The sequence below is a fragment of the Dama dama genome, chromosome 5 (genome assembly GCF_033118175.1).
Source record: "Dama dama isolate Ldn47 chromosome 5, ASM3311817v1, whole genome shotgun sequence".
Classification (NCBI taxonomy): domain Eukaryota; kingdom Metazoa; phylum Chordata; class Mammalia; order Artiodactyla; family Cervidae; genus Dama; species Dama dama.
This window is the reverse complement of record NC_083685.1, coordinates 119,083,948-119,108,478: the sequence shown is the minus strand read 5'-3', so window position 1 is coordinate 119,108,478 and position 24,531 is coordinate 119,083,948. Positions and strand designations below refer to the sequence as shown.

The 24,531-nt window shown below is 45.9% G+C and overlaps 1 protein-coding gene across 6 annotated transcripts in view; it reads right to left on the bottom strand.

The window, feature by feature from the left end:
* Positions 1–24,531, bottom strand: part of B3GNTL1 (UDP-GlcNAc:betaGal beta-1,3-N-acetylglucosaminyltransferase like 1) — a 115,007-nt gene that overhangs the window by 57,457 nt on the left and 33,019 nt on the right. For 5 of the 6 annotated variants that reach the window (XM_061144429.1, XM_061144428.1, XM_061144424.1 and 2 more), the window contains exons 5-6: positions 14,962–15,027; positions 2,625–2,720 (exon numbers count right to left, since the gene is read on the bottom strand). In XM_061144429.1, the coding sequence (XP_061000412.1) occupies positions 2,625–2,720; positions 14,962–15,027 (162 nt within the window). Of the gene's footprint in view, positions 1–2,624; positions 2,721–14,961; positions 15,028–15,364; positions 15,466–24,531 lie in introns of those variants that run through there. The other variant, XM_061144430.1, reaches the window with a different exon arrangement.

Here is a 24,531-nt window from a genome sequence, read left to right as displayed (position 1 = left end):
CTACAAAGTGCTGGTGATTCCTGCGACTGTAACAGTTGAGAAATGGCTTAAATAGAGATATCTTCTTTCGCGAGAGACCTTAGATTTTAATTTCCCCTAACTTCCTAAAGAGAAACACTGCTAAGGAAGATCCTCCCTTAATTATTTCTATGACGCTTAACAGTTAAGTCTGCCCTGGGCTCAGAACTCGTAATTCTGGCTGAGAGTGTGCTGCATGTAAATTATACCCTCAGTATTAAGTCACATAGTTTCCGTGTGACTCACGTTCTCCCAGAGAATCCAGCACACGGCAGAAGCCGACTCAGCAGTTTCTCTCATGAGGCCACCTCCCCACCGACTCGCCGACCCTCGAACACTCAGGGCTGAGATGAGTGTGTCCAGAGACCCCTTGCGGGTGCAGAGTTCCACATCTGAGGGCGCTGAAGCAGAGGCCCCTGGGGCTGACCACCGGCCAGCACTTTCACACGCAATGGGACATTTTAATTCCAGTTAGGATATGAAAGCTCTTACTAGCTCTCCGCTGAAGTGGCTGTAATTCTTTGTTGTGAAACCGGCAGTGCGTGTGCTGAGAAAGCATCTGTAAAAGGGTGGGCACATCCCAGAACCATGACCCGAGGGCTGGACGTGCTCTACAGATGGAAGGACTGGGACAGTGACAGGAGTCCCAGACCCGATGCTTATTCTCCATGCGCCAATGATGGTTTGCAAACTCCTATCCAAGTGCCAGCTGAGATGCAAGGTGATGCGAGTATGCACCCAGAGCCCTTGGCTTCCTGACTCTGGATGCTCAGGTCACAACCTGGAGGACAGAAGACTCTGTCCTGCTCAGAGACCTGAAGCTGCCTTGGACTCAGAGCTCCACCAACTCACACACCCCTCAGAGGGGAAGGACAGCCTCACAACAGCTCTGCAACAACCAGGCGCTCAGTGTGGCTGTGGGTGAACCAGGGCCGCCCGGTGCGGACAGGACAGAGCTGCCCCTGTCCCGCGTGACTGTCAACATCCACCTGCGTGCTCCCACCACTACCAGAGACCCTGCCGGCTCCTGGGAGACACACGCTGGCTCTCCTCCTGCCCTCACGGCTGGAGGAGCAGCAGGAAACCCACCGAGCCTCCCAGTGCCCTCACCACCCTCCCCTCTTACTAGTGCATCTATTATCACCACCTGTTCTGAGTGTACCACCTGTGGCCATTGGGCCATTCCTGGAATAGTCATCTCAAAAAAGTTCATTTGGAAAAGTAAATCCAAATGCAAAAGAACTTTTTTGTGTGTGGACCAGCACGAATGGCACAGAACCTAAAAGCTGGTAAAGCAGTTTTGGTAACAGAAGCAACAGGCAAACCCAAAACTAAAGAGGAAAGGGTAAAGAACTCGGATCATCCAGAGAACTATGTGAAATAGCCCACAAGAGGGACGTGGTGGTCCCAGGCACCATTCAACTCTCAGGGTTTCTTCAGCATCACTTTGAGTTCAGTGAACAGAACGCCTGATGCCAGAATCATAAGCAGCTCTAATTTCAGAAGCTGATTATCATTATAAATCATTCCATTATACTGAGATTTCAGTTTTCAAAACTCAGAGTTTAGAAAAAAGCACTTCATTATATGGCAGGATCTCAAGGAATCACAATGTGGGACAGACCCCAGCACCTCACTGGGGGGAGAACGTTTCCATGCCTCCTAGAGCTTCTTCCTGGTTGGGCTTTGAGGGGCTGCTCTCCACTCCTCCCTCTCTGATGTGCCCCCCGCCCCGCCCCGAGGAGCACATTTCTTCTGCCCTGGGGGGTTAGGTCCTGGGAGGGGCTTGTCCAGCAAGATGGAGTCTGAAGTGTCTTCTGTTGGTGGGGCAGCCAGGGCCGGACCAGGAGGCAAATAGAACAGGCCTGGGCCCATCCCCAAGAGCCCGGGGCTACTCTAGGTCTCTGTTTTGGGGTGACATGCTACAGAGCTTAAAGTGGGTGCTGACACGCTAAGGCAGTGGTTTGTTTTCAAAGCTGGACGAAGAGAGAATGTTTGGTTCTCGTCCTCACTTAACACCTTATCAACATGCGGTCAGTTTGCAGGATCCCCTCGACATCCCACGGACTTTGGGACCCCCCCAGGCTGAGACCTTGAGGCCCTTCTTGATCTCTTCCTCCAGCCCCCCGCCCTGCTGTGGTTTCTAGTCTGACTTGAGCCCACACCCACTTCCAGCTCCGTGGACTTCTGTTACCTGCTGACCAGGTCCACCTCCGGCACAGCCCATCTCAGCTGGTTCCCCAGACCCGGGCCCCCTCCAGCTGCCCTGCTCAGGGGTGGCCCTGCCCCACTAGAAACTCAGGCCTTTTCTGGATGCCCCCACCCCTGCAGCTGCTCAGGACTGCCCAGGCCCCCACCTCCTGCCCTCTGCCTCCATCCACCTCAGCCCGTGTGACCGGCCTGCATGGGTCCTGCTCCCCAGTCTTGAGCCAGGCCCTCCGCACTTGCCTCCTGGCTCTGGCTCCTTCCCAGGCCAGGCGTCTGTGAAACGCTGTTCCTCCTCCTCTAGGCAGCGCCTACTGGGACTGTGCTTGGCACCCAGGAGTCAGCAGGAACAGGGGCTGAGAGCACGGAAACTCCCTCCCGCCCCCAGACGGCAGACGCACCTGGGTGAGCAGCTGGTCAGGCGCCAGCTGGTTGATCCACCGCGTGTACCGCTCGGTGGAATTGGGGGGCTCCCGCGTCACTTGACAACCGATAATCTGTGAAACAATAACAAACAGGGCTTAAAACCATGCAGCCTTGGGGGCAGTCCCGTGTTTCCATAACTTTCTCCATTCAGCTTCTAAATAAACAAGAGCTGCAGCCCTAAGAGCTCATTGCCCCCGGCCACCTCCCTCTGTCTAGGCTCTGTGCCCCCGGCCGCCTCCCTCTGTCTAGGCTGCCAGAGCAGCCCCCACGGTGATGCCATCAGACAGGCACTCCCCGCCCCAGGAAGAATCCATGCTAGCTGCCGTCTAAATCCTCTCCTGTACCCTGCCGGACTACTCCTCACTCCTCCTTCTGCTCTTGGTTCTGGAATCCAGCCCTGCCTCCTCCTGGCCATAGACACCATCCCCTCTCCGCAGCTTCGCAGGCTGACTCCCAGCACCCAACACCTAGGGAAGCCCCCCCGCACCCTCTGCTCAGGTATCTGCTTGCAGTGCGTTTAAACATCCCTAAGACTGCTCAGAGGTAAAGGGTCCAGCCCTCCCGTCAGTGAGGCAGGCTTGGAGGGAGGCCGGCCCCTCCCGCAGGTATCAGGGGTCCTGATGCTCAGACACCAGCAGCCCCAAGGCTCAGATGCAGAGAATGGGCCAGTTTCTGAGGGAGGGGCCCCTCGCAGCAGCAGGAGGAGGCCTTTCTCCCCTTTTCTGGCCAGGGGAGGGCAACTGGAGTGTCCGAGGGTGGCAGAGAGCCTGCCCCTTGGTGAGGGTCCTGTGAGGCTCTCACAGGCTGGCTGGCCTCGGGAGATGACACTAACCTCCGATCCCCAGGCTTTGTCTTCCCCACCTTCCCAACCATCGGATAACACAGTCAGGAAGGTCAAGAGTGGCTGGCTGACTTAAATCACTGCCTAAGTTTCCTTATTGAGAAACGAGCAAAAGTCACCTCATGATATCTGAGTTTCTTAAAACTTGCTCTAATATACACAACATTTACACATGGTGATTAATTTATATTAATGCAGTTATGCTACTGAAGAGTTTTGAGAAGGTTTTTGCCTACTTTGCTTGAATTTTGTTGTTGTGTTTGTGTTTTGTGATCCTGTTATACATATACACATATCCATTCTTTTTCAGATTCTTTTCCCATACAGGTTATTATAGAACGCTGAGTAGAGTTCCCTGTGCTATACAGTAGGTCCTTGTTTGTTATGGTTTTTTAATCTGTTCTTGAGAGAGAGAGAGAAATGGTAGATTCGCGTGTGGTAGTAAGAAATAACACACAGAGATCCCATGTGTGTTATTACTTGGTTTCCTCTAATGGTAACATCTTGAAAAACCAACACTTGGCCTCCACTGGGCTCAGGGACACTGGGCGTTTCCACGGCCACAGGGGCCCCTCACGGTGCCTGTATGGCTGCTTCCCCCCTCCCCGACCCCCCACACCCACCCCACCCGCCCTCCCCCTTCCCCCCACTGCTAGCTCGCAGCCACAAACCTGCTACTTCAATGCCATAATTCTTTCAAGAACATTGCAAAAATGCAATCACATTGTGTGTAGCCTTTAGCAATTGGGTGATTCCCTGGAGATTTGTCCCCCCCCCCCTTTTTTTTTTGGCTGAAAAATACTCCACAGCTTAACCCTCTACAGGACACCTGGGCCGTTTCCAGTTTGAAGCTGTTACTATTATTCTGTTGCAAACACTCATGTAGGGGCTTTTGTATGAACAAAAGTCTTCGTTTCTCTGGGATGAACACCCAGGAGTGTGACTGCGGGTCATACAGTCATGTCATGTTTTAAGAAACTGTTTTCCTAAGCGGCTGAACCACTTCCATCCCCACAACGGCACGTGAGACCAGTTTCCCCGTGTCCTCACCGTGTATTTTGGTCTAGCTTTTCTGACAGGTGTGTGCAGTGACTCGCGATTGTAACATGCATCCCCAATGGCTCATGAGGCTGAACCTCCTTCCGGGGGCTTATTTCTCATCTGCCTGACCCTCCAGAGAAATGTCTTTCATCCATTTCCTGATTAGGATAAAACACACTTGACCATAGGCGTGTATTCTTTTTACATATTACTGAATTCTGTGAACCTTTATGTATTTCTCCTAAAAGCACATACTAAACACAGTTACACATCAGAACAGCTCTTGAATGAGCAGCTTGCCCAGTGTGAGGCAGCAGGACTGATGTGACCAAGGCATATATTTTTAGCTGTCTATTCCATCTGTTTTCTGGTATCGTTGACACTGGCTTGCGTTTGATGGCTGAACAGGAAAGGTTTTGAAGAAAAAAGGAAACATGTGGATCAAAGCTGTGAGCTAGAAACCCTCTGTTTCAGAAGTATTCCCAAACATGAAGATGAAGAGGCTTAACTTCTGTATAAACACCCAGGCCCCGGCCCCACACTGCTGTGTCATGAACAGCTGCTGGGGGTGGGGGGCCAGCCGAGCACAGCCCAGCCCACGCTGAGAGACACACTTTTAGTCAGACCGTGAGGGGAGGCGGACATGGCCTCTCTGGGACGTGGGCTGACTTATGCTATTTCTGCAGTGAACACCTGAGCCCCCTTCCCAAACCTCACCTTCCACTCTCTGCCTCTGAGGAAGGCTGAACTACACTGGGTGGGGTCTCACATGGAGAAGGGCTAGGAGGACATGAAATGAAGCTGGAGCTTCAGGGGCTGGCTGTTCTTTGAGGCTTTAATTAATGTGAGTGTTGGTCTACAAAGAATGAAAGGCTATTTTGTTTGCCTTGTGAAAGTGAAAAGTGAAAGTCGGACACTCAGTCATGTCTGACTCTTTGTGACCCCCATGGACTGTAGCCCGCCAGGCTCCTCTGTCCATGGGGTTTCCCAGGCAAGAATATTGGAATGGGTTGCCACTTCCTTCTCCAGGGGATCTCCCCGACCCAGGGATTGAACCCAGGTCTCCTACATTGGCAGGCAGATTCTTTACCATCTGAGCTACCAGGGAAGTCCTTTGTGTGCACTAACACTTTTTAAAAGAATGCTGGCCTGGGCCACGGGGCAGACAAAGGCAAACCATTAAAGAGGCACCTGCAGCAGGACGCCAAGCTCCTCTCCTGTGCCGCCTGCCCTGCCCTCATGCCAGACCGCTGTGGACGCCACGCCAGGACAGGGCCCGTACCCAGTGCTCAATAGGCACAGGCTGAACAAACACAAAGAGTGGGAGACAGAAAATGCTTCAAGAAATAATGGTCAAAAATTTTTACAGATTTCATGCAGGCTATAAAACCACAGATCCCAGAACTTCAACAAAGCCTCATTAGAGTCAACCTCTTTAAAAAAATAAAAACTTATGTTTGTACATCATAACCAAAGTGCTGAAAACTAATATTAAAGAAAAAATCTTAAAAGCAGTCAGAGAAAAACACCCATTACACAGAGAGACATAAGGAAGGCAGCAGACTCCTTGGCAGAAGCTATGGAAACCAGACAAGGAAGAGGGATCTTTTTTAAAAAATATTTTTATTTGTATTTATTTGGCTGAGCCTGGTCTTAGATGTGGCATGTATAATCTTCAATCTTCGTTGCATCATGCAGGATCTTTTTTAAAGTTGCAACATGTGAACTCTTAGCTGTGGCACGCAGGATCTAGTTCCCTGACCAGGGATCAAAACCAGGCCCCCTGCATTGGGAGCACAGAGTCTTAGCCACTGGACCACCACGGAAGCGCCAGGGAGAGGCATCTTTAAAGGAAGAAAGGACTTCAACCTAGAATTCATTAGCCAGCTAATGAAATTAGCTTTCAAAAATTAAAGGAAAAGAGACTTTTTCAGAAAAACCAAAAGTCAAAATAACTCATCACAAGAAGAGTTAAATTACCAAAAAAGATGAAGGAAGCTCTCTGGGGGAAAAAAGACGATCTGACCGATAACACGGAATGCTAAGTGGCAGTGATGTTAAACATGTGTAAAAGCAGAACACATTTTGCCATGTGTAACCTCTTTATAAGATAATTGATTTTGGTAAAAATAAAAACAAATATCGTGGGGTTTGCAGCATGAACTGTGTGACAGGATGTGATTTTGTAATCTTATGCTCCATGTGAGATGCTGCCATCTGCACATGGCCCTAAGCCAACCACTGGACAATAATGAGACAAAGAGGTATAGCTGATAAATCAACAGTACAGGTAAAGTGGGATCATAACACAAAACACGGAAAAGAGGACCAGGAGGAAAGAGGCTCAGGGCAAAACACAAACCAGAAGATGAAAACCAATTACACAAAATACAGAAGGAACACAGTAATAAAACAGCAAAAGTCAGTAAAATAGAAAAAAAAAGAAAGAAAAAGAAAAAGGGGGGGAGGGACTGGCATGTGGCCGAGTTAGGAGGGGTGCCATTGCAAGGTGGCTTGGCGTGGCTGTTGCTGGGATCAGTACCCATCTACAAGCTCTTACTGAGGAACTGAATTTTTACATTTATTTTAAAAAATTAATTATTTTTATTTATTTGGCTGAGCTGGGTCTTAGTTGTGGCTCATGGGATCTTTAGCTGCAGCAGTGGGATCTAACTCCCCAACCGGGGGTCAAACCGGGGCTCCCTGCATTGGGAGCATTGCGTTTTCACCACTGGACCATCAGGGAAGTCCCAGAAACTGAATTTTTTAAACTTCACTAACCTCAGTTCTTAATGGAAATGAGAACTGATACTGCAAACCCACATAACAAACCAGACAACAAGCTTGAATAGGAAGTTGTAAAATGAGCCCAGGACCTGCACCTTGAATTTGGAGAGGAAGGCAGCCCACCCTCCCCACCCACTGTCCTCACGGTGTTGCTGGAAGATCCCTCCTGCAAGGCCTCTCAGAACCACGGCCTGAAGATGAAAAATAAGGGGTGGGGGTGGGGGGAAATGTAAGCATAAAACTGTATTAACTACATTTATGAAATTAGCTCCTAATTTATGTTCATGAATAGTTTAAAGATTACTAAAATGTAAACAAAAATTAGATTTCATTAAGGACTAATTGCCTTATGGATCCAATCCTCAAAATACTTAAAGTGGGTACATTTAGGAATGGAGGCAGTGTTTTAATATTTTAAGTTAGATTAACTATTTTATTTCATACTCTCAAATGCTTCTTGTCATCAAAAATCTTTTCTAAATCATGACTTACAGATCAATGTGTAATCACCTGGGCAACAATCACCACTAGGAAACAGGGCTATTCAAACACCCTCCTAGCTCCCAAGAGGTTCACCTGTGTTTACTCATCAAGAGTGGTATGTATCAGGTGTGACTGGGGTGTGGGGCAGCCACACGAAACCTAAATACACAGACATGTATTGTCCACGTGTGGTGGTCACATCAACGTTGGGCAGATGTGGAAGAACATCGCTCCGTCACTGTGATTTTTAACCTGAGAAACCTCTCCAGACTGTAGGAGGGGAGGTGCCCTCATCGCCTCTGCCTCTCAAATCTCCCAGGCACTGGACCAGGTCCACTTTCAGCAGGGCTCTTGTAGCCTCCCCACAGCCCCCCAGTCACCCTCTCCCCCTCCCGACTCACCCCACCTCTCAAATACCAAGTATTCCCAGAGATGGATGCCTGGCCTGCAACACGCCCCCTCCCCAGGCTCCATCAGGGCCAGCTGTGGACACAGAGGCCCCCACAGCCCACCTGCAAACCTATCCCCAGGCACTGCAGGCCGCAGGGCTCCTCAGCCAGTCTCTCTCGCTGTGAAGCAGAGCTGGACCACAGGGCCCAGCCACCAGACTCTGTTCTGTGTGACTAAGTGAAGCCCCCATCTGCACCTCCTTCTTCCAGCCTCTGCTGGGTACACAGACGGTGCCCACTGTGTGCGAGGAGTGGTGAGGACCGAGCCAGAAGTGAGGCAGCGCCGGCTTTAGATACTGACAGCAGACCCACCACCTCCCAGCCTCCTGCAGCGTGGGCTCCTTGCCCGCCCCTTCAGACAGCCGTGCCCTCTCTGCAGTGCCTGCGCCATTCCCGGGCACGCGCTCAGCCTGACCAGGTCAGTGCCTCTCGGTGGACAGAGGTCACAGGAGCCACCCCCACAGGGCGGGACGAGGCTGCGCTGAGCAGAGGGGAGATGACTGCCCTGGGTCACCTGACGATGGAGACGGGTCCGCGGTGCCTGCCTCCTGCCTCATGTACCCACCAGGCAGGGTGGGCGAAGGCCAGGTCACCGAGGACTCCTCCCGAGCCCCCTGGAGACTCACATCCGGATGTAGGGAAGTCCAGCCATCACCCTGTCCCAAGACCACAGGGAAGGACCCGCCCACATGTGCTGGAAAAATTCTGGGCTGCCCTGAACCTCTGCAGGATGATCCCTGCCTCCTTCCCACCTTCATCCTCAGTGCCTCCATAGTCCTGAGAATACAGAGCTTCCCACCTCTGCCCATCACAGGCGACCCCTCAGGGAGGGGCCTGGACCAAACACAGCGGCTTCCCTGACCCCACCCAACTCCTGTCCCATTTTGGAACCCCGCTCCAAAATGCTCAGTAGGGGGGTGAAGAAACGTCTGACGTACCATCTTAGAAAGTTCTGCAGAGAATATGCAGCTGCACAATTTATGGGAGCTGCCACCCTCATAATTAAATGGCTTTCTTGTAAATGGCCTTAAAGAAGTAATGACCAAGGACAAACATATACTTAGCATTCATTTCATTCTTTCCAAACAAACTATATGATATAATCAACAAAACCACCAACTGGCAACTGCAAATCAAGATTTTTGTAGGTCATGACTTTTATAAAACCCAGCCCCACAGCAACAGCCCTTCTCAAGCTGGTTTATCTAGTGCAGCAGGGCTGCCCTGAATCCCTGGTCTCGCTGCAGACCTGTGATGCGGGGTGGGAGGAGGCACAGCGGCTCCACTGCTGGGAGAAAAGCTTCTCCTTTGTTGGAACAGAGTATCCAGCGCACTTAACACAAGCTTAGCGAGAAAAGCCCTAACCTAGAACCTTATAAAAGCATAAGACAATGTGTTTTAATTAAGATTAAGATAAACTGGAAGATTAAGATAAGCTTTACTGTGTTGCAGACGGTAAAGACTTCGCCTGCAATGTGGGAGACCTGGGTTTGATCCCTGGGTTGGGAAGATCTCCTGAAGAACGGAAAGGCTACCCACTCCAGTGTTCTGACCTGGAGAATTCCATGGACTGTATAGTCCATGGGGTCGCAAAGAGTAGGACACGACTGAGTGACTTTCACTTCACAAGATAAACTGACACAGTCTATATTTTTCCCAAATTCCTTATATATCCCTAGATTTCAAGGTCTCTGAACTTACACGTTGTTGTTCAGTTGCTCAGTCATGTCCAACTCTTTGCGACCCCATGGTCTGCAGCATGCTAGGATTCCCTTTCCTTCACCATCTCCTGGACCTTGCTCAAATTCATGTACATTGAGTCAGTGATGCCATTCAACCATCTCATCCTCTGTTGCCCCCTTCTCCTCCTGCCTTCAATCCTTCCCAGCATCAGGGTCTTTTCCAATGAGTCAGTTCTTTGCATCAGGTGGCCAAAGTACTGGAGCTTCAGCTTTAGCATCAGTCCTTCCAACGAATATTCAGTGTTGATTTCCTTTATGATGGACTGGTTTGATCTCCTTGCAATCCAAGGGACTCTTAAGAATCTTTTCCAACACCACAATTTGAAAGCATAAATTCTTCGATGCTTAGCCTTCTTTATGGTCCAACTTTCACATCTATACATGACTACTGGAAAGACCATAGCTTTGACTATGCAGACCTTTGTTGGTAAAGTGATGTCTCGCTTTTTAATATGCTGTCTAGGTTTGTCATAGCTTTTCTTCCAAGGAATAAGCATCTTTTTAACTTCGTGTTTGCAGTCACTGCAGTGATTTTGGAGCCCGGTAAAATAAAATCTGTCACTGTTTCTACTTCTCTCTATTTGCCATGAAGTGATGGGACCAGATGCCATGATCCTAGTTTTTTGAATGTTGAGTTTTAAGCCAGATTTTTCACTCTCTTCTTTCACCCTCATCAAGAGGATCTTTAGTTCCTCTTTTCTTTCTGTCATTAGAGTGGTATCACTGCCTATCTGAGGTTGTTGATATTTTTCCCGGCAATCTTGATTCTGGCTTGTGATTCATTCAGCCTGGCATTACACATGATGTACTCTGCATATAAGTTAAATAAGCAGGGTGACAATATACAGCCTTGATGTACTCCTTTCCCAATTTTGAACCAGTCCATTGTTCCATGTCTGGTTCTAACTGTTGCTTCTTGACCTGTACACAGATTTCTCAGGAGGCAGGTAAGGTGGTCTGGTATTCTCATCTCTAAGAATTTTCCACAGTTTGTTGTGATCCACACAGTCAAAGGCTTTAGCGTAGTCAATGATGCAGAAGTAGATGTTTTCTGGAATTTCCTTGCTTTTTCTATTGTCCAACAGATGTTAGCAATTTGATCTTTGGTTCCTCTGTCTTTTCTAAACCCAGCTTGTACCTCTGGAAGTTCTCAGTTCACATACTGTTGAAGCCCAGCTTGAAGGATTGTGAGCATTACCTTGCTCGCATGAAATGAGTGCAAATATACAGTAGTTTGAACATTCTTTGGCATTGCCTTTGGGAGTGGAATGAAAACTGACCTTTTCCAGTGGAGAACCGCCAAAAGTAACTTCACATGTGAACCAAACACAAAAAAGTGGGGGTAACAATAGATCTAAAAGTATCTCACTCTCTACAATGTCAACAGTGGTTAGAAAATTCTTCACACAGAATTCTTTCAATGTAAAATATGTTCTCAATGCTTGGAAACTGTGCCATTTCCAGTTATGTGAAAAGCACCTCTGACGTCTCTAGACCTGGACCAGTTCTCAGACTTAGGCCCACCGGCTAAGGGAGAGGCCCCACCCATGAGGATGGACTATGATGCCAAGGGTGACGCACTCAAGATGCATGACGTAAGGCTAGGAGGGGACACTGATCGTATGAGGCAGCTGGACACAGGAAACAGGTGACACCAGACCCATCATGCCCACTGGAGTAAGGGTCCATGGGTCAGGTAATAACCTGGGCTCGTGGGCACACAGGTCCTACCAGTGGCCACTTCTGGGTTCCTGAAGGTGTAACCAGGGAGCACAGGCTCAGGGCCTGGCCGAGCCCCCACAGGGTTCCCTGGAATGTGATTAGGGACGCATGTAAGAGAAAGGCCAGGTGAGTGTAAATCGAATACCATATCACATTCTGAGGAAAAGGCTGAGATTGGGCCACCTCGGAGGCTTGAAGGATGGGGGTGCTGGTCCTGACACACCCCTGGAGAAGCACTCGTCTCGCTCACATGCTGCATCAGCAAGTCAGCAGTAGGGACCCTCTCTGCTATCTTCACATCGTTCAGTGGTCTGCACCCTGGACATTCCCGCACTGGCCACTCTGTGAGGACATCTGTGGCACCTGGTGAGCAAGACTTTTGGGTCCAGAGGTCTGGGCACCACGTCTCCCTCTTTGAGGTGAGGTCCATGGAGAGAGAGGCACAGGACTGGGCAGTCTCCCTGGCCTTCTTGGGGTCCTGTTTACCCCTGACCCTTGTTGACAGTGGGGTCTGGAGAAGCACAGGCCTGCTGTCTGGCCCTGAGGCTGCAGAGCCCTGGAGGAAGTTGGTGGTGGTCAACAACATGGAGACCGGCAGCCCCAACGGGGCTGTCATAGCACAAACCCCAGAACCCTGTGACACAGAGCTGTGGGCCATTCAACGTGATGTGGCCGGGGCACACGGTCACACTGCCCACCAGCAGCTGGGCTCTCAGACCACCGAAGCATGAGGTCGAGTGGCCCTGTAGCCATGCAGACGAGGGTGGAGGTCCCAGGTCACCCACCTGTGGCTCCGAACTCTCCCTCAGCTGTACCCACAGCCTCATGGGGGTCCCCTAGGACCCACAGATAGAGCAGGTCTGCAGGCAGGCTAGTGTCATACGTTCGCACAACCCAAAAAGGGACTGATACTGCAGCCTGGTCCCATTCAGAAGCCTGGAATGTCCACCTGTGGGAAGCTGGGAGGTGGCTAGGGCAAGAACACATACAAACCCACAGGCCCTGGTCAGCATGCAGGGGAGTTTGCTGGGAAGAGCAGACCTCTGAGACACTGCAGATGGACCTGGGAGCACTAGGAGCAGCTTCTGGTAGGCAGTGTTGGCTGCTGGACCAGAGTAGAGGATATGGGTTCCTTTCCAAAGGCTGGTCTAGTTACGACCACCCCTGACCTCCTGGTCACAGACAGACTCTGGGCCATGGGGGCCCGGCCCAAGGATTCCAGCAGCCCTGGTGAGTTGGCGATACCAGCCCCCAGCTCATATAGTGGTTCCCTTGATGCTACCTTGGCCGAAGGGCCACTTGTCAATAAAGGAGCAGCTGGGCACTTTCGAGCCTCCCTCAAGTCCAGCCTTCTGGAAATGTCCAGCCTGAGGAACAGTGGAGTGGACTCTCAAGACAGCTGTTTTTATCTTCTTACAGGCATGTTTCAAGGCTTGTTTATATTAATGATGTTTAAATGTAAGCAATATAAGTGCAATTACAATTTAGGGAATAAGAATCCTCAACATCAAACTTAAGATTGTGAACATCACCTATTCCATGAAAAGACAACAAAAGCTCTCAGGAGGAGTGCACAGGTGTGTTCACAGGACAGCCAAGTCCTAGAGTCCTAGTCACGTGTGTGGGGCTGGGCCATCAGAGACAGAGCATGAGGGGTACATTTCTTTGTTGTTGTTCAGGTACTCAGTTGTGTCTGACTCTTTGCGAACTCATGGACTACAGCACGCCAGGCTTCCCTGTCCTTCACCATCTCCTGGACCTTGCTCAAACTCATGTACATTGAGTCGGTGATAGCATCCACCCATCTTGTCCTCTGTCGTCCCCTTCTCTTCCTGCCTCAATCCTTCCCAGCATCAGGTTTTTTCCAATGAGTCACCTCTTTGCATCAGGTGGCCAAAGTATTGGAGTGTCAGCTTCAGCATCAGTCCTTCCAATGAACATTCAGGACTGATCTCCTTTAGGATTGACTGGTTTGATCTCCTTGCAGTGCAAGGGACTCTCAAGAGTCTTCTCCAACACCACAGTTCAAAAGCATCAATTCTTTGGTGCTCGGCCTTCTTCATGGCCCAACTCTCACATCTATATATGACTACTGGAAAAACCATAGCTTTGACTATACAGATCTTTGTTTCTTAAAAAGAGAAAATCAGCAGATTAAATTCAGAGCTCTAAAATTAGGGGCTACTGGAAGAGAAAGAATTCATCTTGGATGAAAAATCATCCTTCAAACTCCTTGAGAAACTATCTGAAGGAAGTGTGTTTTTGAACCTTTTTCTTATTACATGTTTCATGGGGTGCATGCTCTGAGCCCTGAACCCTGTCCCAGGAACCAGCTCTCTCCTTCATGAAGGCCAAGTGGCAACAGTCAGACCTCAAATACAGCACCTGGAGCCCCTGAGAAATGCAAAGTCTCAGGCCTCACAGACAACCAGGATCAGATCTCAGGGGCTTGTGCACTCATGGCCTGCAGACACTTTGGTGTGTGGACACAGCAAAGGGACAGAAGTGAGCAAAACCCAGGGGCCGTTCCTCAGCAGACACCATGCATCTTAAGACAGTTCTGGAACTTTCTCCTTCCCACTTTCAAGACCAGTGGTTCAAAGATGTTTTTACTAAAACTTCAGCATAGATATCTGAGCAGTGAGTCCTATGGTCAAACACCATGTCTGAGGATCAGCCGCCTGGGCCACCCTGGACCCTGAGCCTCAAAGGGGCGAGTGACTCATGGGCCTGAGATGTCCTTCCAAGTTTAAGTGGGTAGAGATGCTCCCCTACATGGGGCTCCTGCAGGGGGATGTGAGCCTCCCTGCCTGGAGGACGGGTCCTGGGGAGCTTCACTCATGGGGGCCAATGTGGAAGCCGTTCTAAAGATGAGAGTGTAGTCTGAGGTTATGCAAATAATAAGATTTTTTTTAAACTGATACACCCTACAGCTCTCAATCTGTTTTCATGTCCAAGGTACACAGCTTCTAAAAATGCTGATAAAACTAAACCAAACCAAAAACTAAATTAAAAAATCCTTTGGACCCATTTGAAAGTAACAAGTGCTACTCAAAACAAGAAGCACATTTTTCTTGAAAGAAAAACACCCATGAGTGTGGAGACACACCAGGCACACACCTTTCTCCGAGAGGGCAGTCTGACTGTAAACCGACTCTTTCAATCCTAAGGAAGAATCTTAATCTAAAAAACTATAATGGCATTTCTACCAAAAGTTGTAGAGACATGCATAAACATCCATACTTACACTTTTTGGGTGTCGCAAAGCGGCTTCGTGTTGCAGCCTCACTCTCTGAGGCATCATCACGTCGTCCTGCAGGGGAGAACACACTTGAAACTCCAGGAAGCAACTCTGACAAACAAGCAAGAAGACAGACAGCCTGACGGCGAAGCAGGCAGGAGACCAGAACAGGCAGTGCAGACACTGCCCAGTGACCCATGACTCCATCAGTCATCTGGGAAACTCAACTGCCCAGGAGGCAGTGTAGCATGAGTGAGAAGTTGGACAATTCCAGTAAGAACCACACAGCTGGGAGGAACGAGGATCTGAGGAAGACAGTGAGGCATGTCCAGCAAGGTGGAGACTCTGATTCCCGAGAGCCAGTAACTTTATTTACCCCATGGCCAGAAAAAGGCTTATACATACGCACCAGAGAGATGTAGAGAAATGTTCACCACAGTGTTGTTCAAAATGGGGAACAGCTTGATGTGCACAGAAACCAGCCAAGGTAAGTAAATTGTGTGCCTCGCTATAGTCAAATACCATTGAGGTATGAGAGTGAACGACAGCTACACACGCATAAGTGAATTTCACAGATATAACGCTGAGTCAAAGAGGCAGGACAACAGAATATATATAGTATTACTCCATTTATTTAAAATTCAAAGTCAAGCAAAATTAACCTGATTATTTAAGATACACACACATATAATATGAACTACCATAAAGAAAGCAAGAAAATTATAATCCCAAAGTCAGAATAGTGGTGACTTTGTAGGGAGGGGGTCAGGGTGTACCTCTTAAGTATTAGCAATGCAGTTACTTGCTGAGAGGTAAATACATGTGTATTGACTTACTAATTAATATTTAAAGTGTACATGCATGTTCTGTGTATTTTTCTATAGGTATGTTTCATCTCACAATTTTAAAACTGCTTTAAATTGATAAAAAAAATGCAAATATGGGTACCAATATGCCCAATAGAAGAGCTAAAAATAATATCATTGGGAGGATATTTATCTTCAAACTGAGCAATGAGATAAACTAAAAGACCTGTATTTGTATCTCTCATTTCTTCAACATGGCCTCATGACCTAATGTGCTAATCAAATGAACTGCAGATGAAGTAAGCTGAGAGGAAGCTTGTGGCTAATGTGAGGAGGAGGGGGAAGGAGGTGATGAAAGAGGAGGAGGGAGGGTAGGGGGAGGGAAGGAGGAGGGAGAGGACAGGGAGAAGAAGGGGATGGACAGGGCAGGGGCCCCTCCAGGCACAGTGGCGCCCTCAGCAGGCAGGAACAGAAACGCAGGGAGGAAGCTGTCAGAACGGGAATGGAGGAGTTGCCTATTCCAGGCCCGAATCCTTCCCTGGCTCCCATCAGGACCACGCGTGCGGGCATGTGCGTGGTCAACCACAGCTGGGAACCTTAAAAAGGAAAACCAGGGGGGCTCCCCTGGCTGCTTGGACAGTAAAAAGGAAAACAAGGAAAGCTGAAGTGGTGGTGGGGTAGGGGGTGGGGGATGGGGGGTGGGGTGAGCAATGTGAGGAGAATAAAAAGAAGCTATGCTAGAGTTCAGCCTATTTCTCTCCCACAAAGGGTACAGCAAGGCGGCAGGGCAGAGACAAAAGAGGGAAATTTCCCTGAAAGGGGAGGTCTATTGATCAAATTCCTGAAAAGTGACTCCGTGTCTGGGGGCCTCATGCCGAATCCTAGAAGTTCTGACGGTTTCCTAAACCAGTCCCCACTCCTGGTTGCAAGTGGGAAGGTGCACAGGTCAGTACAGGACTAGGCAAGTGTTTCAAAGTGAAAGTGGGGAGGGTTGAGGAAGCCACAGGCAGGGTCAGGGTCAGGGCTGGCCTCTGCCCACAGCATGACCTCCCCTGGGACCCTGTGCAGTGGCAGCACCACACACGCAAGCCCCACTTCCTCCAAACTCAGGTGAGAACCCCGGGAACACCACCACAAGCCTCTGGCCTCTAGTTCCCACACACACTCAATGACACCAAGACATCCACTGCAACGGGTATCGTGTGTGAACCAGCTCAGCTGTTGTATTTGGCTGGACCTCAAAAATATTTGCTGAGTAAATGAAGTATCTGTTCAGGGCGGAATTATATTTTCAATTCACCTCACCATTTACACAATACTCTTTTTTTTGGCTATTTATCACCATTTTCTACAGTTGGAGGCAGAGCAGCTAGTATTATCCCCATTTTGTAGCCAAGGAAACCAAGGTTTGGAATCTCTACAGAATCCATTCAAGATCTCATAGCAATTACACGTCAGGATTAAAATTTGAACACAGGTCCAGTTTTACAGCTCAAGAATTTACACAAAAAGCAAAATTGCCCAAAAAGTCTTAGCTTTCAAGAACATTCTAATACAGTCTTCTATCACCTTTGCTGCTAGGTGTCTGAATAAAGTGAACATCTGCAAGTACAAGGAGACTACAGGAGACATTTAACACACCCCTGACCCTAAGCTGAGAAGGTCAAGGATGAACACAATGAGTAAACATTCAAGTCAAAAAGTGATAGCCTAACAGGGTAACAGACTGTCTCAGCTGCACAGTGACTGCAGATTATAGATAAGTTCCTTGCTCTCTCAAGACCATTTTGAAAGAGGAAAAACTTGCTGAAAGATGGGAGCATGAAAAGATCTTTATTATACATGAAAAGTGATGTGTATTTTAATAACAAGCCCAGATGTGTTTCTGCTGTGATCCCACTGCCTTTCATCGATGTCCATCCCAGGGAGGGGCCCGCTCTGGTTAAGGTCACTGTGCTCACAGCTGGTACCCAATACCAGGAGCTGGTTTTAATAAAAGTCAGCTGGTATCTGCAATGCAAACAGGAGGGGGCCTACAGGATGGATATAAAAGGTCATCAGCATGAACTACAAAAACCCAGAGTATGCATGTCCTGATCCCAAGGTGTATCTGGAGACAGACTTTCCCTACCACAGAAGGGAGGGTTCAAAACCTCCATATTTATTTGCCGAAAGTGTGCAAGATTCCACAATGATAACCAGGTAAGAAATGTCCTTGGCAGCCAAGGGGAAAGAATTTTAATGTATTATAAAAATAACACTAATTCAAGATGAAACACTGTTCCCTTTCTGACCATAAGAATGTTGGGTAGAGAAAAACTAATCTGGTCAAAGAATCTGAATTAAAAGAAACCTGCATCTTTGAGTTCAGTAGCTTCTGAATAGAGGGTGGTCCTGAGGGAGTGAGGCTGTGGACCCCCAGGGATGACCAACTCCCAGGATGGGTGAGGGGCAGGAGGAACCACTTGTACATGAAGGAAATAACAGTCTACAGTCAAGAAGATCTGTGAAGAAAGCAAGGTCAATGTTGTGGTTTCTGTTAAGTCTCCTTATGCGTGACTTATGGACAAGATTTGAAGACACAGGTAGAAATTCCCTGGTCACACCTCAACCTCAGGATGCACACTTCACGCAGAGGACCCTGAAGGACAGGGAAGAGAACAGAGGAAACCCCACCTGCACACTGAGAGCCAATTTCCAAAGCACAGTGTTAGGGACTCACGTACATGACCCACCTACATTTTCCCGAAGCCAGAGACACAGGGGAGCGGGTCTGCTTGAGAGAAGCTGTCTTCTGTGATTTGGTACTTAGCCTGAGTAACTAAGTCATGGCAGGGCAGGACCCACACCCAGGTCAAAATGCCTCCACATCCACTTGCAGAAATGACAGGCTAATGGCACACAGTTACCAAAGATACTGAAAGAGTCTTAAACAGAGTTAACAAGGTAGTGGGGACTACTGAGTCCAAATCTCTGAGACGCATCAGCTGAGCGAGGAAACAAGCCAATTCTCCCCTCAAGTCCTCACTGATCTACAAGAAATAGCTAAACTCTGACCCATGGTTCTGGTAACCCTGCCAGGCTGCAGGGAATGGAGATCAGAGCCAAGGGTCTGCTCAAGACTGGGAGTGGGGGTGGGGCCTGCTATTCAACCCACAACAGTTCTGAGCTCAGGTCATGGCAGGTTACCTCCTCAAGAGGTGAATGAGATATGTAGCCTAACAGGGCCCAGAAGCCTCAAACAGGATAACAAGGGTCCCAGGATGGTGGTTCTCCCAGGCACGTAGAAGAAGAAGAGGAAAATCTCTGAGGCAAAGAACTTTCATCCATGGCCTCAAATTAACTCCACAGAGAAGTATTCAAATACAATGACCAATGCACAAAGACAAGGGGACCTGTAAGTAAAAACACACAAAAGAACAGACAATAAAAGACTTCCCAGGGCAACCATTAAGAAAATAATTTTAAAAGAGTTAAAAATCACTAATTTATTATAAATAGTACACTAGAAAATATCTATTTAATTTTTCTTAAAAGGGAAGCAGTAAATAGAAAACAGAGGAACAAAAATCATGAGTCATAGAAAACAGAAAAGAAAATAAATAGCAAAATGGCAGACATAAATCCAATCGTAAAAAACTTAAATATGTGAATAAATTCAAAACTCTAATCAAAGGTAAAAGTTGTCAAACTGTGGGTCCTGCAATTAAAAAAAAAAACACAAAAACAAAAACAAGTTCTACCTATAAGCTATTTACAAGAGACAAAAATTCAGGTTCAGAGACACAAATACATTAAAGTAAATGAATGGAAATTAAAGTAAATTAAAGTAAAAGAATGGAAAAAGATACACCAAGCAAAGTATAACCGTAAGAGAGATGTAGTTTTATTAACATGAATCAAAACAGACTTTAAAACAAAGAACATTAAAAGAAACTAAGAGAGACATTAAACACTGACAGAATGGTCAATCCATCAGAAAGATAAAACAACTATAAATATGCATGTATCTAACAACAGTGGGACAAAAAGAAACAAGAATGAATGGTACTGAAGAGAAAAATCAACAATTCAACAATAAGAGTTGGAGACTTCAACAACCCACCATCAAGAATGGACAGAACAGACTCAAAAGAGTTCCACCATATGTAAAATAGACAGTCAACGGGAATTTGCTGTGAGGCTCAGGAAACTCAAACAGGGGCTCTGTATCAACCGAGAGGGGTGGGATGGGGAGGGAGCTGGGAGGGAGGTTGGAAAGGGAGGGGATATATGTATACTTATGGCTGATTCATGTTGACATTTGACAGAAAACAACAAAATTCTGTAAAGCAATTATCCTTCAATAAAAAAATAAATACATAAAAAAAAGAATGGACAGAATAACTTGACAAAATAGTGCAGCTACAGATGATATTAGCACCACCAACCAACAACATCAACCAGCTGACTTCGCTCTATGGACACCCACCCAACAACATCAACTTGCTGTCGTCTACCTATGGAACTCCCACCCAATAACAACAGACTGTATACTACACCACAAAACAGGGATTGTAAAATTTTAAAGATCAGATCCCCCGGAGAAGGGATAGGATACCCACTCCAGTATTCTTGGGCTTCCCTGGTGGCTCAGTCGGTAAAGAACCTGCCTGCAATAAGGGAGACCTGGGTTTGATCCCTGGGTTGGGAAGATCCCCTGGAGGAGGGCATGGCAACCTACTCCAGTATTCTTGCCTGGAGAATCCCCTTGGACAGAGGAGCCTGGTGGGCTGCAGTCACAGTGTTGCGAAGAGTCAGACACGACAGAGTGACTAAGCACAGCACACAGAAGCATATAAAGTGTGTTCCACTACCACACAAAATTATTAGAATTCAAAAATAGGATTTGGGGACATCTACCACCAATATATGGATATAAACAATGTACTTCTAAATAGGCAATGGGTTAAAGAAGAAATCACAAAGGAAATTAGAAACTACTCTGAGGTATTTGAACGAAAATGCAAACAGGACACAATACAAACCAGCTATAGCAATTCTTGGAGAAAATTTTATAGCTGTTAATGCCTAAAGTGACAAAGAAAGATCTTAGGAACCAACCATACACACACACACACACACACACACACAGAGCAAAGTCAACCAAAAGTAAGCAGAAGGAAGATAAAGATTATAGCAGCAATCAATTAAGCAGAAAAAAAGAAAAAGAAAAACAGAAAATCAGTTAAAACAATGGTTGGTCTTTTGAAAACATCAAGAAATTTATCAAACCTTTAGCTAGACTGGAGATGAACAAGCTTTTTCTATAAAGGGTCAGATAGTAAATATTTTAGCTTTTCTGCCACATATGGGTTCTGTCAATATTCTTTTTGTTTTGTTTTTACAACATTTTAAAAATATAAAGACCATTTTTAGCTCAGAGGGTATACAAAAACAGGCTGCCAGTGGGTTTGGCCTGTGAGCTGCAGTCTGTGGACTCCTGAGCTAGACAGACCAAGAAAAAGAGAAGACACAAATAACTGATTCAGGAGTGAAAAAATAAGACAGTAGCTCTAACTTCACAAAAGTTAAAAGGACTATGAGAGAGTACTATAAGTAACTACATGCCAAAAATTTAGACAATTTAGATGAAATGAACAAATTTCTAGAAAGACATGAATTACTAAAACTGAAGAAATATAAAATCTGAATAGATCTAAAAAAAGTTAAAAAAAAAAAAAAAGAACTAGTAATTTGAACTCTCCACACAAAAAAGTCCAAACTCAGATGGTGAATTCTATAAACATTCAAAGAATAAAGAACATCCCACCTTTACAAAGTCTCCCAGAAAAATGAAGAGGAAGCATTACTTCCCAGCTCATTCTTTGAGGCTCATATTACCTGATACCAAAGAAAATAACATCACAAGAAAAGTACAGATAATATCTCACATAGATATAGATGAAAAAGTCCTTGACAAAATATCAACAAGATATAAAAAGGATTATACACTATAACCAGGTGGGATTATCCCAGAAATGCAAGGTTGCTTTACTATCTGAGAGCCAATTAATGTCACAGATCATATTCAAAGAAAAAACGAATCACTACATGGTGATCTCAGTAAATGCATAAAGGCATTTCATAACATCTAATGGTTATTCATGGACTTCCCTGATACCTCAGCTGGTGAAGAATCTGCAATTCAGGAGACCTCGGTTCGATTCCTGGGTCAGGAAGATCTGCTGGAGAAGGGATAGGCTACCCACTCCAGTATTCTTGGGTGTCCCTGGCAGCTCAGCTGGTAAAGAATCTGCCTGTAATGTGGGAGACCTGGGTTTGATCCCTGGGTTGGGAAGATCCCCTGGAGAAGGGAACTACCCACTCCAGTATTCTGGCCTGGAGAATTCCATGGGGTCCCAAAGAGTCGGACATTACTGAGTAATTTTCACTTTCACTTTTCATTCATGATAAAAATTCTTGACAAAATAGGAAGAAAGGAACTTTCTCAACCCAATAAAAATCACCTACAAAACCCCTGCAGCCACATCTTAATGGTGAGTGATGGAATGCATTCCCCGAGGCTGGAAACAGGGAAGATATCTGCTCCTGTGACTTCTGTATTGATGTCTGGTCAGTGCAATCAGGCAAGAAAGAGATTGGAAAGCGAAAAATTGCCTCCATTTGCAGACAACAAGATTTTGTATTTAGAAAACCCTAAGAGATCCACCAAAAAAACTACTAGAATTAACAAACAAGTTCAGCAAGGTCACATAATATAAGATCAAGATACAAAAATCAATATTATTTCTATATATTGGCATTGAACAATCCGAAATAAAATTAAGAAAATAATACATTCACAATAGCATCAAAAGGACAAAATATTGGAGTATAAATTTAACAAAGGAAGTATAAGACTTGTATGGTAAAAATTATAAAACACTGATGAAAGAAATTAAAGACCTAAATAAACAGATCAGACATCCCATGTTCATGGATTGGAAAATTCAATTCCTCAGCAAAGCAATTCTCCCCAAATTGACCTACTGACTCAATACAATTGAAATCTAAATCTCAATTTGCTTCTTTTGTAGAAATGACAAGATGACCCTAAAATTCATTTGGAAATATAAAATATCCAGAATGGAAACAATGTTGAAAAAGGAAGAAATATTGGAGGACTTATACTTTCTGACTTTTTTTTTTAAATTGGAATATAATTGCTTTACAACAATTGTGTTGTGTTAGCTTCTGCACATTTTCTGACTTTGAAACTCACTACTGGAAAGCTATAGTGGAGACCTAGAGATAAATAGAAATCAGTAAAGCATAATTGAGAACAGAGAAATACCTTTGCAATTATGGTTGATTCAAGGCAGTTCAACAGGAATAAAATAGTCTTTTCAACAAACTGCTAGACAAGTGGATCACCACAGGGAAAAGGTAAATAAGACCCTACACACACACACAAATTAACTCAAAATAGATCACAGACTTGAATGTAAGAGCTAAAACTAAAAAAATCTTGAGAAAAAAACTTAGGAGCAAATATTAGTTATTTTGAATTAAGCAAAGAATTCTTAGATATGACAACAAAAGCACAAATAATGAAAAAGAACTGACAAACTGGGCTTCTTCAAAAGTTAAAAATTTTGTGTTTTAATTGAGGTATAAATTTATCAAGAAAGTAAAAAGACTATCATAGACTGGGAGAAAACATTTGCAAATTCTATATCCAGCACTAACCAGTACCACCCTAAAGACACAACATCCTTCCTGACATTTAAGATCTTTTAGTCTACTGCAGAGGTGAGTGTTACTGCATTCAGCTGAAGGAGAGACCCTGAAAGGAAGTCCTGTGAGTGATGACCACAGAGAGATGATGACCACTGCAGGATGGAGCTCACAGTGGGGGGAGAGCAGTTAAAATGGAGGGAAACAGAAATGACACTTTTCTGAAGCATTTCCACCCAAACCCAGTACCCTTTTTCTGTCTCAGGGTATCCTATATTTCTTTGGCTTTTGGAAGAGAATCTATTAAGGCTATATATGAAAGAAAATAAAAACTATGGTAAACAACATATTATACTTAACAGTGAAAGATTTCAGCTCTCTCTTTCAGATTATGAAGGCAGACAAGAATGCCTATTATCATGATTTCTATTTAACAATTCACTGGAGACTTGAGTTGAAAAAAAGAAATAAAAGATACAAGGCTTTGGATTTCCCTGGTGGTCCAGTGACTAAGACTCTGAGCTTCCAATGCAGGAGACCCAAGTTTTATCCCTGATCAGGGAATTAGATCCCACATGCCACAACTAAGAGTTCGCGTGATACATCTAAAGATCCTGTGTGCCGCAACTAAGACCCAGCACAGTCAAATAAATAAGTATTAAAAATAAAAGTTACAAGTCTTAGTAGAAAGAGGAAAAATGACTGCTTACATAAACAACCCAAAATGATCAACAGAGAAATATTAGAATTAAAAATGAATTTAATAAGGTTTCTGGATACAAGATCAATAAATAATTTCTTTATATGTACAATGAATGCCTCTTAGAGTAGTATCAAGAAAGGTCAAATAACTCTCATATATTGTTGGTGAGAATGTAAAGTGGTATAGTCACTTTGGAAAACATTATGGTAGTTCCTCAAAATGTTAAACATGGAGTTACCACATGACCCAACAATTCCACTCCAGGAAGAACTGAAAACACCTAGCCACACAAAAACTTGTTCAGGAATGTTATAAAGCAGCATTATTTATAACAGTCAAAAAGTGGAA